The sequence below is a fragment of the Hibiscus syriacus genome, unplaced genomic scaffold, assembly GCF_006381635.1.
Source record: "Hibiscus syriacus cultivar Baekdansim isolate YM2019G1 unplaced genomic scaffold, ASM638163v2 tig00109971_pilon, whole genome shotgun sequence".
Lineage (NCBI taxonomy): Eukaryota > Viridiplantae > Streptophyta > Magnoliopsida > Malvales > Malvaceae > Hibiscus > Hibiscus syriacus.
In genome coordinates, this window is record NW_024062542.1 from 626,338 (window position 1) to 638,985 (window position 12,648).

Below are 12,648 nucleotides of genomic sequence, written 5' to 3' on the forward strand. Positions count from 1 at the left end.
AGCTTTCAATTGTTTCAACAATGTCAATTCTTATGTAATATCCGTTGAAGCATTGCTAAATCGATTGAGAATTACTCTTCATGCAATTGAAAACTCGGGTAAGCAGAACTCGTATTGCATATCTCTAATATTGCTAACAAAATTAACAAAAATGGATTTCTTAAGAAGAATTTCACAACTCAAATCATAGCTTTGATATCATTTCTAAGAAATTTTTACACGAAAAATAATATATTATAACTAGTTCAACCCTACATACTTCTATTGATGAGAAAAATATTAATCTATTATAAACTTAAAAATTACACATAGCATAAATACTTGAAGTTCTTTATATATCTCATAATCTAATAAATCTCAAAATATCTTACAACATCCCTGCAAATTTTATCTGTACAACTCACAAAAATGAAATATATCTCTTCAAAAATTTATCTTTCTAAATTCTAAAGGTTAAAATCTAATCTATATTTGTTAGGAAATAAATATGATCATGGAGAATATTTTTTCGTTAAGAATTCTTACATAAATAAATTTAATCGTCAAATATTTTTTTTAATTTTTAATAATTAAAATTTAATTTAATTAAAATTTAAATCAATAGGTAATACAAATTTTAATTAAAGTTGTAGCCTATAGCATCGCATTGGCATAATTAAATGTCAGTGTATAAAGTTTGAACCATGAGTGGTCTGGTATGTCAAACCCTGAGTTTCTTAATTGACTCCAAAAGGAATCCACGAAAAGGCATTCTCATTGCACAAAGATGACAGTGGCGAATCCTATGGCTCTGATCAATGGCAACAGTGATGACGACAACCATTGTCCCCCTGGATAAATACCAAACAATTGCTGGCAATATGGGGTCAATGTCATGAACTGAAATGTGAACATAAAGTGATCAACTTATATTTTGGTCATTCTGCTATGCTCAAATTTGAGATATAGTCCATGTTTTTTCATTTGGCATAAGCTGGTCCTCAGCCTTTATAATGCTATTAGTTAGTTCAAATAGTTAAAGTTCATTTAGTATTCCATTTAAAACTATTACATGTTTCTTTTAAAAACACTACTTTTGTTGATGAGAACAAATTTATTTTGTCAATATATCCTTTTAAAGTGGACTACGAATCACAATTAGTGATAAATAAATCATTAATAGATGGTTTTCTCTGTTAGGATGAAGATGGCATAGAGTAGAGAATAAGATAACTTTCTCTAGGTGAGATCTTGGAGACAAGAAGGTGAAGAATAAAAAAGAGTATTTTTCCATTCTCTTTTGATGTACATAAATCATGATCGTAGGGCGTTTGCTATCACACTTCGGGTCGTCATGTTTGTAAGTTAAGAGAATGTGTAAATATGATTATCACTAATTAGATTTGATTGTCATGATCATATCAGAAACTAATTTGTCGAGGATGACTATAGGAGTGACATGACATCTTTGAGGAACTTTAAATGTTCTGGCCATTGGATATCTTCTTGTTAGGAAATAAACCGAGTACAAGTAATTTCCTTATAACCAGATTAGTGATAATGCGAAATAAAAGCGGAAAAATAATACCCGAAAATTGATAACGGAGTTCAGCCAATTGTGCTTACGTCTCCGGGCTGCTGCAGATATTTTACTAAGAGAGAAAATTTACAGGTGTTTACAAAACACTTACTACTCACAAGAAAGCTCTCTAGTATAGGAAGAAAGAAATGTTTTGGGATGATTTTGAAGCTAAATGAGCTAGGGTATTTATAGTTGAAGCTTAGGGACTAATCTTGTAATTAACCCTATTTCTATTTTAATAAACAATTGCTAGCCCATTGAAATTATGCACATTCGGTGTCAACCCATTGAAATTATGCATATTCGGTGCGTGCATCCTTGACTTTAACAATCTCCCACTTGAAGACTGATTTTAATCTGTCTTCACTCATCGATCAATGCAGCAGCTTTTCTAGTCTTGTTACTCTAGCATGCCAACTGAAGCTGAACACAACTTCAGTTTGTCTATAGTCACCATCTTTGTTAACATGTCTGCCGGATTTTGAGCTCCACTAATCTTTTCAAGTTTCAAAATCCCATCTTCCAGAAGAGACCGTATAAAATGATATCTCAATTGTATATGCTTTGTCCTGGAATGAAAAGACGAATTCTTCGCTAGATGGATAGCACTTTGACTGTCGCAATACAAGATATTGTTTTCTTGTTTTTTGCCTAACACTTCCAAGAAACTTTGGAGCCAAACCATCTCCTTGTTGGCTTCCGTAACAGCGACATATTCTGCTTCAGTTGTGGAGAGAGCAATTATCTTATGTAGCTGAGAAACTGTTAGGTATGGCTCATAAATATACTAGTAAAGAGGACAGGAGATGGAGCGGAGTGAGCGAAGCGAACATCAACTGTCCTTACAAAGAAAGTCTCGTTGTGGGGTTACGAATTATATGGGTTGGGGGTGCGGGGGCGTAGCCCCCGCGGTACGGTACATGGTTAATTTTGTAATTATGTACCAGGGTTTTCTATTATAAATAGAGATGTAACCTAGACCTAAAATATCATTGAATAAAATTCTAGCGCCGCCTAGGCACCGAGGACGTAAGCACATTGCCGAACCTCGTAAAATTCTCGTGTTCTTTCGTTTTCTTTACCCGTTTTCGTCAACAATTGGTATCAGATGTCAGGAGCAAAATTCGAAGTCGCGAAATTCGATGGTCAGGGTAACTTCGGATTATGGCAAACGAGGGTAAAGGATCTATTGGCGCAGCAAGGGATCTTGAAGGCTTTGCGACCTACAAAGCCGGCGTCGATGGATGAGGAAGATTGGGAAGAATTGCAGCAGCGAGCGGCAGGAACCATACGATTATGCTTGGCGGACTAGGTCATGTATCACGTCATGCATCTATCGTCTCCAGACGAAATTTGGAGGAAGTTGGAAAGTCAGTTTATGTCCAAATCCTTAACGACAAAACTGTATCTGAAGCAGCGGCTGTATGGGCTGAAGATGCAGGACGATCACGATTTGGCGCAACACGTGAATGTCTTCAATCAAATCGTTTCTGATCTGGCTCGGCTTGATGTGAAAATTGAGGATGAAGACAGAGCGATGATTCTGTTGTGTTCGTTGCCTTCCTCTTACGAACACATGGTGACTACTCTTACATATGGGAAAGAGACTATCAACGTTGAGGAGATTACTGCAGCCTTGTTGGCTCACAACCAGCGGAAGCAGAATGCAGGGGAAAGCTCTCAAGTCGATAGCTTATATGTCAAGGGTAATCGAGATCGTGGACGGAAGCCAGAGAATGCAGGGTCCGGGAAGCGGAATTCCATATCCAAATCCAGGGATAAGAAGACGATTCACTGTTACAAGTGCAAGGAGGCGGGACATATGAAGCGAGACTGTCCGAAGTTGAAAAAGCAGACTGATGAGAAGCGTGATGGCTCATCCAAGTCTGTGAACGTGGTCGAGGATGATACTTCTGATTGCAGTGAGGGTGATATGCTTTCTATTTCAACGACACAATTGACGGATGCTTGGATTCTTGATTCTGGATGTTCTTATCACATCACGCCAAATAGGGAATGGTTTTCGACATACATGCCGGTTAATTCTGGTTCGGTTTATTTGGGTGATGATCGATGTTGCAATATTGTTGGTATTGGTGATGTCAGAATTAAGATGCACGATGGCTCCGTTCGGACGTTGAGTGGTGTTCGACATATCCCAGACTTGAAGAAGAATTTGATTTCCTTGGGCACTTTGCACAAGAATGGTTTTATCCCTAAGGCTGACGAGGATAGGGAAACCATTCGGATTGTTAAAGGAGCATTGACTGTGATGAAAGGCAAGATGACTGCAGGGAATATCTACAGATTGTTAGGGAGTACCGTTGCAGGTGGAGTTCACTCTGTTGAGTCCTGTGATGATACGACAAAATTGTAGCATATGCGCCTTGCTCATCTTAGTGAACGTGGTATGGCAGAATTACACAAGAGAAACTTGTTGCATGGTGTCAAAAGCTGTAAGCTCGACTTTTGCAAGTATTGTGTTCTTGGTAAACAGACTAAAGTCCGTTTCAAGACTGCGAAGCACACAACTCAAGGGATTCTTGATTATGTGCATTCTGATGTATGGGGGCCTTCCACGACATCGTCTTTGGGTGGATCTAGGTACTATGTTACTTTTATTGATGATTTTTCATGGAAAGTTTGGGTGTATTTTTTGAAACAGAAATCTGAAGTTTTTGAGAAGTTCAAGCTGTGGAAAGCTGAGGTAGAAAACCAAACAGGACGAAAAATCAAGTGTTTGCGGTCTGACAATGGTACGGAGTACACAGATTCACAGTTCCTACAATTCTGTAAGGAGCATGGGATTCAGAGGCATTTTACAGTGCGCAAGACACCACAACAGAATGGTGTTGCGGAACGAATGAACAGGTCGTTGAATGAAAGAGCCAGATGTTTGCGGTTGAATGCGGGGCTTCCCAAACACTTCTGGGCTGAGGCTGTTAACATGGCGTGTTACCTTATCAACAGATCGCCAAGGGCATCGCTGGCTGGGAAAGTTGCAGAAGAGGTATGGACTGGTCATGATGTTAGTTTTGATAACTTACGGATTTTTGGTTGTCCTGCTTATGTGCATGTACCTGCTGATGAGAGATCCAAACTTGATGCAAAATCGAAGGAGTGCATTTTTCTGGGTTACAAGAAAGGTGTCAAAGGATTCAAGTTCTGGGATCCAGTTGCGAAGAAAGTTGTGATTAGTAGAGATGTCGTTTTTGATGAACAATCCATGTTGCAGCAGAAGCAAGACACGACAGTGGTGGATTTCGAGCAGTTTCCAGTTGAGAAATCAGAAACTTCTCAACCGACTTCTGGTGGTTCCACTACGGATTATTTGCAGGATTATAGTCTCGCCAGAGACAGGGTGAGACGGACGAATATAAAGCCTCCGAACAGATTGGGTTTTGAAGACTTGGTATCTTTTGCACTTATTGTTAGCAGTGATGATCCGGTTACTTTTCATGATGCCGTTACTAGTCAGGAAAACGACAAGTGGATGGCAGCCATGGTTGAGGAGATGGAGTCTTTGAATCACAATCGCACATGGGAGTTAGTTCCCCTTCCTGAGGGTAAGAAGCCGATTGGTTGCAAATGGGTGTATAAGAAGAAACCAATAGTAACAGAAAAAGAGGGGGAGAAGTTCAAGGCTCGTTTGGTAGCGAAGGGTTTTTCACAGCAGAAAGGAGTTGATTATGATGAAATCTTTTCTCCTGTGGTCAGGCACACTTCAATCCGAGCAGTACTTGCATTGGTGGCTAGTTGGGATTTGCATTTAGAGCAGATGGATGTTAAAACTGTTTTTTTGCATGGTGATTTAGAGGAGCAGATCTATATGCGGCAACCTGAAGGTTTCACTCATCCTGGAAACGAGCATTTAGTTTGCAGATTGAAGAAATCTTTGTACGGGTTAAAACAGTCTCCGAGACAGTGGTATAAACGGTTTGACTCCTATATGATCAAGATTGGCTACAACCGATGTGAGTATGATTGTTGTGTCTATGTTAAGAGCCTTGATGATGGTTCTTTTATTTTTCTATTATTGTATGTTGATGATATGTTGATTGCTGCGAAGAACATGGATGATGTTATCGGTTTGAAAACTTTATTGAGTCAGGAATTTGATATGAAAGATTTAGGTGCTGCAAAGAAAATTCTTGGAATGGAAATTTGCAGGGACAGAGACTCAAGGAAACTGCGGCTATCTCAACGGGGTTATGTTGAGAAAATGCTAGAAAGGTTTACGATGAGCAGCGCGAAACCAGTTAGCACTCCATTGGCGAATCACTTTAAGCTCTCATCAGAACAGTGCCCTAAGACAGATAAGGAAGCTGAAGATATGGCAAAGGTTCCGTATTCTAATGCTGTTGGCTGCTTGATGTATGCGATGGTATGTACTCGTCCTGATTTAGCTCATGCTGTTAGTCAAGTTTGTAAGTACATGTCTAAACCTGGTAAGCAACATTGGGATGCAGTCAAGTGGATCTTTCGGTACTTAAAGGGTACTGTGGGACATGGAATTGTTTTTGGGAGTCAGCGGGATAATCCTTTGGTTGTAGGATATGTGGATTCAGATTATGCAGGTGACTTGGATAATAGAAGATCTACGACAGGGTATGTGTTTACTCTTGGTGGAGGGCCTATTTGTTGGAAGTCTACTGTTCAATCTGTCGTGGCACTATCTACAACTGAAGCTGAATACATGGCAGCGGCTGAAGCTGCAAAAGAAGCTTTATGGTTTAGTGAAGGAGTTGGGTGTTCAACAAGGTGGAGTTCAGTTGCTTTGTGATAATCAAAGTGCTATTCACTTGGCTAAGAATCAGGTGTATCGTGCTAGAACTAAACATATTGATGTAAGGTTCCACAACATCAGAGAGTTGGTTGCATCTGGAGAGGTTTTGTTTCAGAAGGTACATACTGATGAGAATGCCGCTGATATGTTCACCAAGCCAGTTATGAAAGACAAGTTCAAGCATTGCTTGGACTTGTTGAATGTTTCGAGTTGTTAAAGAATCAAGGTAACCCAACCCACATTGAATTTTCAAGAGGCATGATATTCGCCAAGGTGGAGATTTGTTAGGTATGGCTCATAAATATACCAGTAAAGAGGACAGGAGATGGAGCGGAGTGAGCGAAGCGAATATCAACTGTCCTTACAAAGAAAGTCTTGTTGTGGGGTTACGAATTATGTGGGTTGGGGGTGCGGGGGCGTAGCCCCCGCGGTACGGTACATGGTTAATTTTGTAATTATGTACCAGGGTTTTCTATTATAAATAGAGATGTAACCTAGACCTAAAATATCATTGAATAAAATTCTAGCGCCGCCTAGGCACCGAGGACGTAAGCACATTGCCGAACCTCGTAAAATTCTCGTGTTCTTTCGTTTTCTTTACCCGTTTTCGTCAACAGAAACCCAACTCACTGCAGTTCCTCCTAGAGTATAGACATACCCTGTAGTGCTTCTTCTAATGTCGACAAATCCGGCTAAGTCAGCATCTAAATAGCCTGTCAGTGTCGTATCTCCACCTTTGAAACAAAGTGCTTTGTTTGTGGTACCCAGCAGATATCTGAGGATCCATTTGACTGCTTCCTAGTGTACCTTGCCCGGATTATTCATGTACCTGCTAACAGCTCCCACTGCATGAGCAATATCTGGTCTGGTACAAACCATGGCATACATCAGACTTCCAATTGCTGAGGCATACGGTACCTTCACCATGTGTGCACGTTCTCCCTCCGTCTTTGGTGATTGGTCTTTAGAGAGTCTGAAATGAACACCTAAAGGTGTACTTACTGGTTTAGCATCTTGCATGTTGAACCTGGAGAGTACTTTGTTGATGTAATCAGCCTATGATAACATCAAAGTCCCCGACTTTGTGTCTCTCTTGATCCTCATCCCAAGAATCTGCTTTGCAGCGGCCATATCTTTCATTGCAAACTGCTTCGATAATTTTTGCTTCAAGTTTATGATCTCTTGCATGTTTGAGCCTGCAACGAGCATGTCATCAACGTACAACAATAAAATAATGAAGCTATTATCGAACCTCTTGATGTAGCAACAATGATCTGCTTGGCATCTGGTAAAACCACTGCTACCCATGAAACTATCGAACTTTTTGTACCACTGTCTAGGAGCTTGTTTTAGACCATACAAGCTCTTCTTCAACCTGCATACCAGGTTTTTCTTGCATGCCTCTATGAAGCCTTCTGGCTGCCTCATATAGATTTCTTCCTCCAAATCACCATGAAGGAAAGCTGTCTTTACATCTAACTGCTCAAGATGTAGATTTTATGCAGCTACAATTTTCAACACCAGTCTGATAGTAGACAGTTTCACGCCTGGAGAGAAAATTTCATTGTAGTCAATACCTTCTTTTTGCTGAAAACCTTTGACAACCAATCTCGCTTTGTAATGTTTGCTCCCATAGTGTTCTTCTTTGATCCTGTAAATCCACTTGTTGTGAAGCGCTTTCTTTCCTGGTGGTAATTCAGCTAATTCCCACGTCTGATTTGACATAAGCGAGTCCATCTCATCTTTCATGGAAGACTCCCACTTGACTGAATCCTCCACTTGCATTGCTTCATCATAGCACTCTGGTTCACCATTGTCAGTCAGCAACAAGTAGTGCAAAGAAGGAGAATACCGTTGGGTTGGTTTAGGAATTCTTGAGGAACGTCTTAGTTCCGGTGTGCCTGGTTCTTCTTGAACTGCTTCAGGACTAATCTGAACATCATTTCCAGAAATCTCCTCGAACTCATCAAATTCCTTTGTTTCAGCTTTGGTATTGGAGCTGCTTGATTCTACAATTGACATGTCTTTGTACATCACATTCTCATTGAAAATGACATCTCTGCTTCTGATGATCTTCCGATTTTCATAGTCCCAAAACCGGTAACCGAACTCATCACCGCCGTAACCAACAAAGGAACATTTGTTGGACTTAGCATCAAGTTTACTTCTTTCAGCAAAGTCTATGTGTACATAAGAAATGCAACCAAACACTCTTAAGTGTGAAAGGTTTATTTCTTTCTTGCTCCAAACTTCCTCTGGTATTCTGCCATCCAAAGGAACTGAGGGCCCACGGTTGATCAGGTAAACTGCAGTGTTGATAGCTTCAGCTCATAGATATTTGGGCAATCCGGCATGTATCCTCATGCTTATGGCACGTTCATTCAGAGTTCTGTTCATGCGCTCTGCTACGCCATTCTGCTGCGGTGTCATGGGAACTGTTGTCTCCATTTTGATCCCATTGTTTGCGCAGAAGTCTTTGAATCTCCTATTTCTGTACTCTCCTCCATTGTCAGACCTCAACCGCTTGACTTTCAAACCAGTCTCATTTTCCACCATGGCCTTCCATTTTTTGAAGGTATCAAAGACTTCTGATTTCTTCTTCAGAAAATAAACCCACACCTTCCTTGTAGAATCATCGATGAAGGTGACATAATATAGTGAACCTGCAAGAGATAGAACTGGAGATGGTCCCCATACATCAGTATGAACCAACTCTAACTTTTCAGCCTTGGGTGTCTTACCAATCTTTGCAAAGCTGACTTTCTTTTGTTTTCCAAAGATGCAATCTTCGCATAGTCCGACATCTACATTCTTTAGATCCGACAACTTCCCCTTTGACAAAAGTGTCTTCATCCTTTCTCGCTCATATGGCCAAGCCTTTGGTGCCATAGGTTTGATTTTCCATCAGCATCTGCTACTGCAATGATATTCTCTAAATTTGAGGTTATATAGAGAGTACCAGTTTTCTTACCACGAGCAATGCGAGTGCTCCTTTAGTAATCTTCCATTCACAGCTTGAAAAGGTTGTGCTAAATCATTCACCATCAAGTTATCCTACAGAAATCAAATTTCTTTTGAGGCCAGGAATATGTCTCACTCCTTTCAGCGTCCAGGTGTTCTGGTTTGGCAACTTTAATCGGATGTCTCCTTTTTCGACGATCTTCAAGTTTTCATCATCGGCTAGATGAACCTTCCCAAAATCACCACTGACATAGTTTTCCATGATTTCTCGGCATAGGGTGGAGTGGAAAGATGCCCCTGAATCCAAGATCCAGGATTCAATCGGACTGTTGACGCTTAGAATCATGACATCACCTGTCTCCTTTGTCACGTTGGCAGAATCCTGTGCGTCGGTATTTTTCTTCAGTGCTCGGCAATCTCTTTTAAAGTGACCATTCTTGCCGCAGTTATAACAGGTAAAATCTTTCTTTCCCATTATTGATTTTCCCCTTCTGGATTTTGATCTTCCACGATTTGAATTTCTTTCTGAAGTTCTCCCTCTAGACTCCGTGTGCAAGGCTGAGGAGGTTGATGCTTCACCCGATTCTCTTCGTCGAATTTCTTCACTCAATACCAGATCTCGAACATCGTCGATTTTAATTTGTTGTTTCCCGACGAGCTGCTGACTGCTGTAACAGTAGCATTCCAACTGTCTGGTAGAGATGATAAGAGAATTAAAGCTCGAACTTCATCATCGAATTCAATTTCCACGGAACTCAACTGGGTTGTGATAGTGTTGAGTTCATTTAGGTGTTGAGCCATTGATGCCCCTTCCGCCATCCGCAAATTGAATAATCGCCTCATCAAGTGAACTTTGTTTGAGGCTGATGGCTTCTCATACATACTGGAGAGAGCCGCCATAAGACCCGCCGTGGTCTTTTCCTTTGCTATGTTGAAAGCAACATTGCGGGATAACGTCAGTCGGATAACTCCGAGGGCTTGTCTGTCGAGAAGAGCTCAGTCTTCATTCTTCATCCCCTCTGGTTGTTTTCCTGAGAGAGGTTGATATAGATTTTTCTAGTATAGAAAATCTTCAATTTGCATCTTCCAAAATCCAAAGTCCACACCATCGAACTTTTCAATTTTCACCTTCCCTTCGTCTGCAGCCATCTCTCCCACTCGAATCTGGCTTCGTTTGGATCGTTTCTGACAATTTCTGCGAACCGTCGTGTATTAGAACACCTCTGTCGACAAACTCGTATCGTCGATCGAATTTCACTATTCACGAAATTCACTATTCACATGAATAGTAACCCGAATAGTAACCTCGCAAAAAATTGACAGATGTCACAACCAAAAGCTCTGATGCCAGTTGTTAGGAAATAAACCGAGTACAAGTAATTTCCTTATAACCAGATTAGTGAGAATGCGAAATAAAAGCAGAAAAATAATACCCGAAAATTGATAACGGAGTTCAGCCAATTGTGCTTACGTCTCCGGACTGCTGCAGATATTTTACTAAGAGAGAAAATTTACAGGTGTTTACAAAACACTTACTACTCACAAGAAAGCTCTCTAGTATAGGAAGAAAGAAATGTTTTGGGATGATTTTGAAGCTAAATGAGCTAGGGTATTTATAGTTGAAGCTTAGGGACTAATCTTGTAATTAACCCTATTTCTATTTTAATAAACAATTGCTAGCCCATTGAAATTATGCACATTCGGTGTCAACCCATTGAAATTATGCATATTCGGTGCGTGCATCCTTGACTTTAACACTTCTTTCGAGTGTCTTTATTGGAGGGGCTTTAGTGTTCCCTGAGGAGTTTTCTCGGAAAGGTATAACAACTTCTAATTCAATAATACTAAAAAAATACAAAGACTGGATCTAATTTAAGCATAGTAAAGGGACCAAAACTACAATTTGACCATATAAGGTAAAAAGAAAAGGCCAACCACCAAATATCAAACCTCATTCTCTCGGATCACCATTTAATAATCCACTTCCCCCAGTTTAGTCCAAGTCTTTAAAACTATATCAATTTTCTTAAATCCCTCTGTATTCTTTTAAATTCCAAAAGAAAAAAAAATAGTTTTCCAAAGAGAAGAAGCAGCTGAAACTGAAAGTAGATCTACAAAACAAGAGGAGCTAAGGGTTAATGAAGCAATGGAAGAAGAGGATCCTGGAGAGTGGTTGAACCTGGCACTCGGTGGGAACTTATTACCAGCACGAGACTCAGAGTCTGAGTTGGACCCGCAGTTAAGACCAGTTCCTTCCAAGGTTTTCTCATGCAACTTCTGCAAGAGGAAGTTTTACAGTTCACAAGCCTTGGGTGGCCACCAAAACGCCCACAAGAGGGAGCGAGGTGCAGCCAGAAGATATCAATCCCATAGGATGATGATGAGTTTGCCGATGAACAGTCATGTAGTTCGATCACTTGGTGTTCGGCCGCATTCGCTTGTGCACAAATCAACCATAGATAGAGCTGCTGCTGCAGCGAGATTTAATGATACCTACACGGTGCAGTTGGCAGTTGATGATGGAATGGATTTTATGTGGCCAGGCAGTTTCCGTTTGGATCCTCAACCATCTGAACGGCCAGCAGAACCATCCAAGCTTGACTTGAATCTTCGACTTTAATTGATCTATCTACTCTCTTGTCCAAGTTTAGAAATCTCTTGAACCTGGGATTATTGTCAGGCTCAGGCATAAGTTTTGAGATTAGTTGTACTTTACTGTAAACATAGTGTTGAACAGATTTTTTGTTTATTTTACTTTTTCCTATAAAGTCGAGAAAATATACTTTTTGCAATTTGATAACTCACTCAACCAATTGGAATCACACTTTCCTGCGGTGATGGAATGTTTGGAGCATTTTGCTTTTCATCTCACCGCAGCCTCATTGGTGAGGTTGTTTTGCACTTTAACGTGCCTCACCATAATCCAATTTTAACCACAGCTCAAGGCTTCAGCGAACACATTCTGCATCCCGTAATTTCTATTTCACCCTCTGCTACACTTTTTAAACAAGTATTATTCTTTTTTATTATATTATTTATTAGTACGAATATTATAGACCCTAATTTTTTTGTCCAGTTTTATTTTATTTTATTATTACTATTATTATTATTATTAAATAATTACAAATATTACAGACCCATTTACAAAGAACCCATAGGCCCAACAGAAACAAAATACAAAGTCTAGGCCTAGACCTGGTCCAGACCTGGCCCAATAGACCCAATCCAGACCCTAATGTAGCTAGGGTTTTTAAACCCTATCTCCAGCCGCCAAATCTATCAATCGTTGGATCTGGTGAGATCCAACAGCCCACAAATGATCCAGTAGAAACCCTAGGGT

General features: G+C 40.2%; 1 protein-coding gene across 1 annotated transcript; it reads left to right on the top strand.

The window, feature by feature from the left end:
* Positions 1-11,221: 11,221 nt before the first annotated feature.
* On the top strand, positions 11,222-12,062 carry LOC120211184 (zinc finger protein 7-like). Its single transcript, XM_039209790.1, has one exon. The coding sequence runs from the start codon at positions 11,455-11,457 to the stop codon at positions 11,926-11,928; it is 474 nt and encodes a 157-aa protein (XP_039065721.1). The 5' UTR covers positions 11,222-11,454; the 3' UTR covers positions 11,929-12,062.
* The last annotated feature ends 586 nt before the right edge of the window (positions 12,063-12,648 follow it).

Bases quoted from the DNA above. Each gene is read 5' to 3' on its own strand.
- LOC120211184 (XM_039209790.1), top strand. From the start codon at position 11,455: ATGGAAGAAGAGGATCCTGGAGAGTGGTTGAACCTGGCACTCGGTGGG.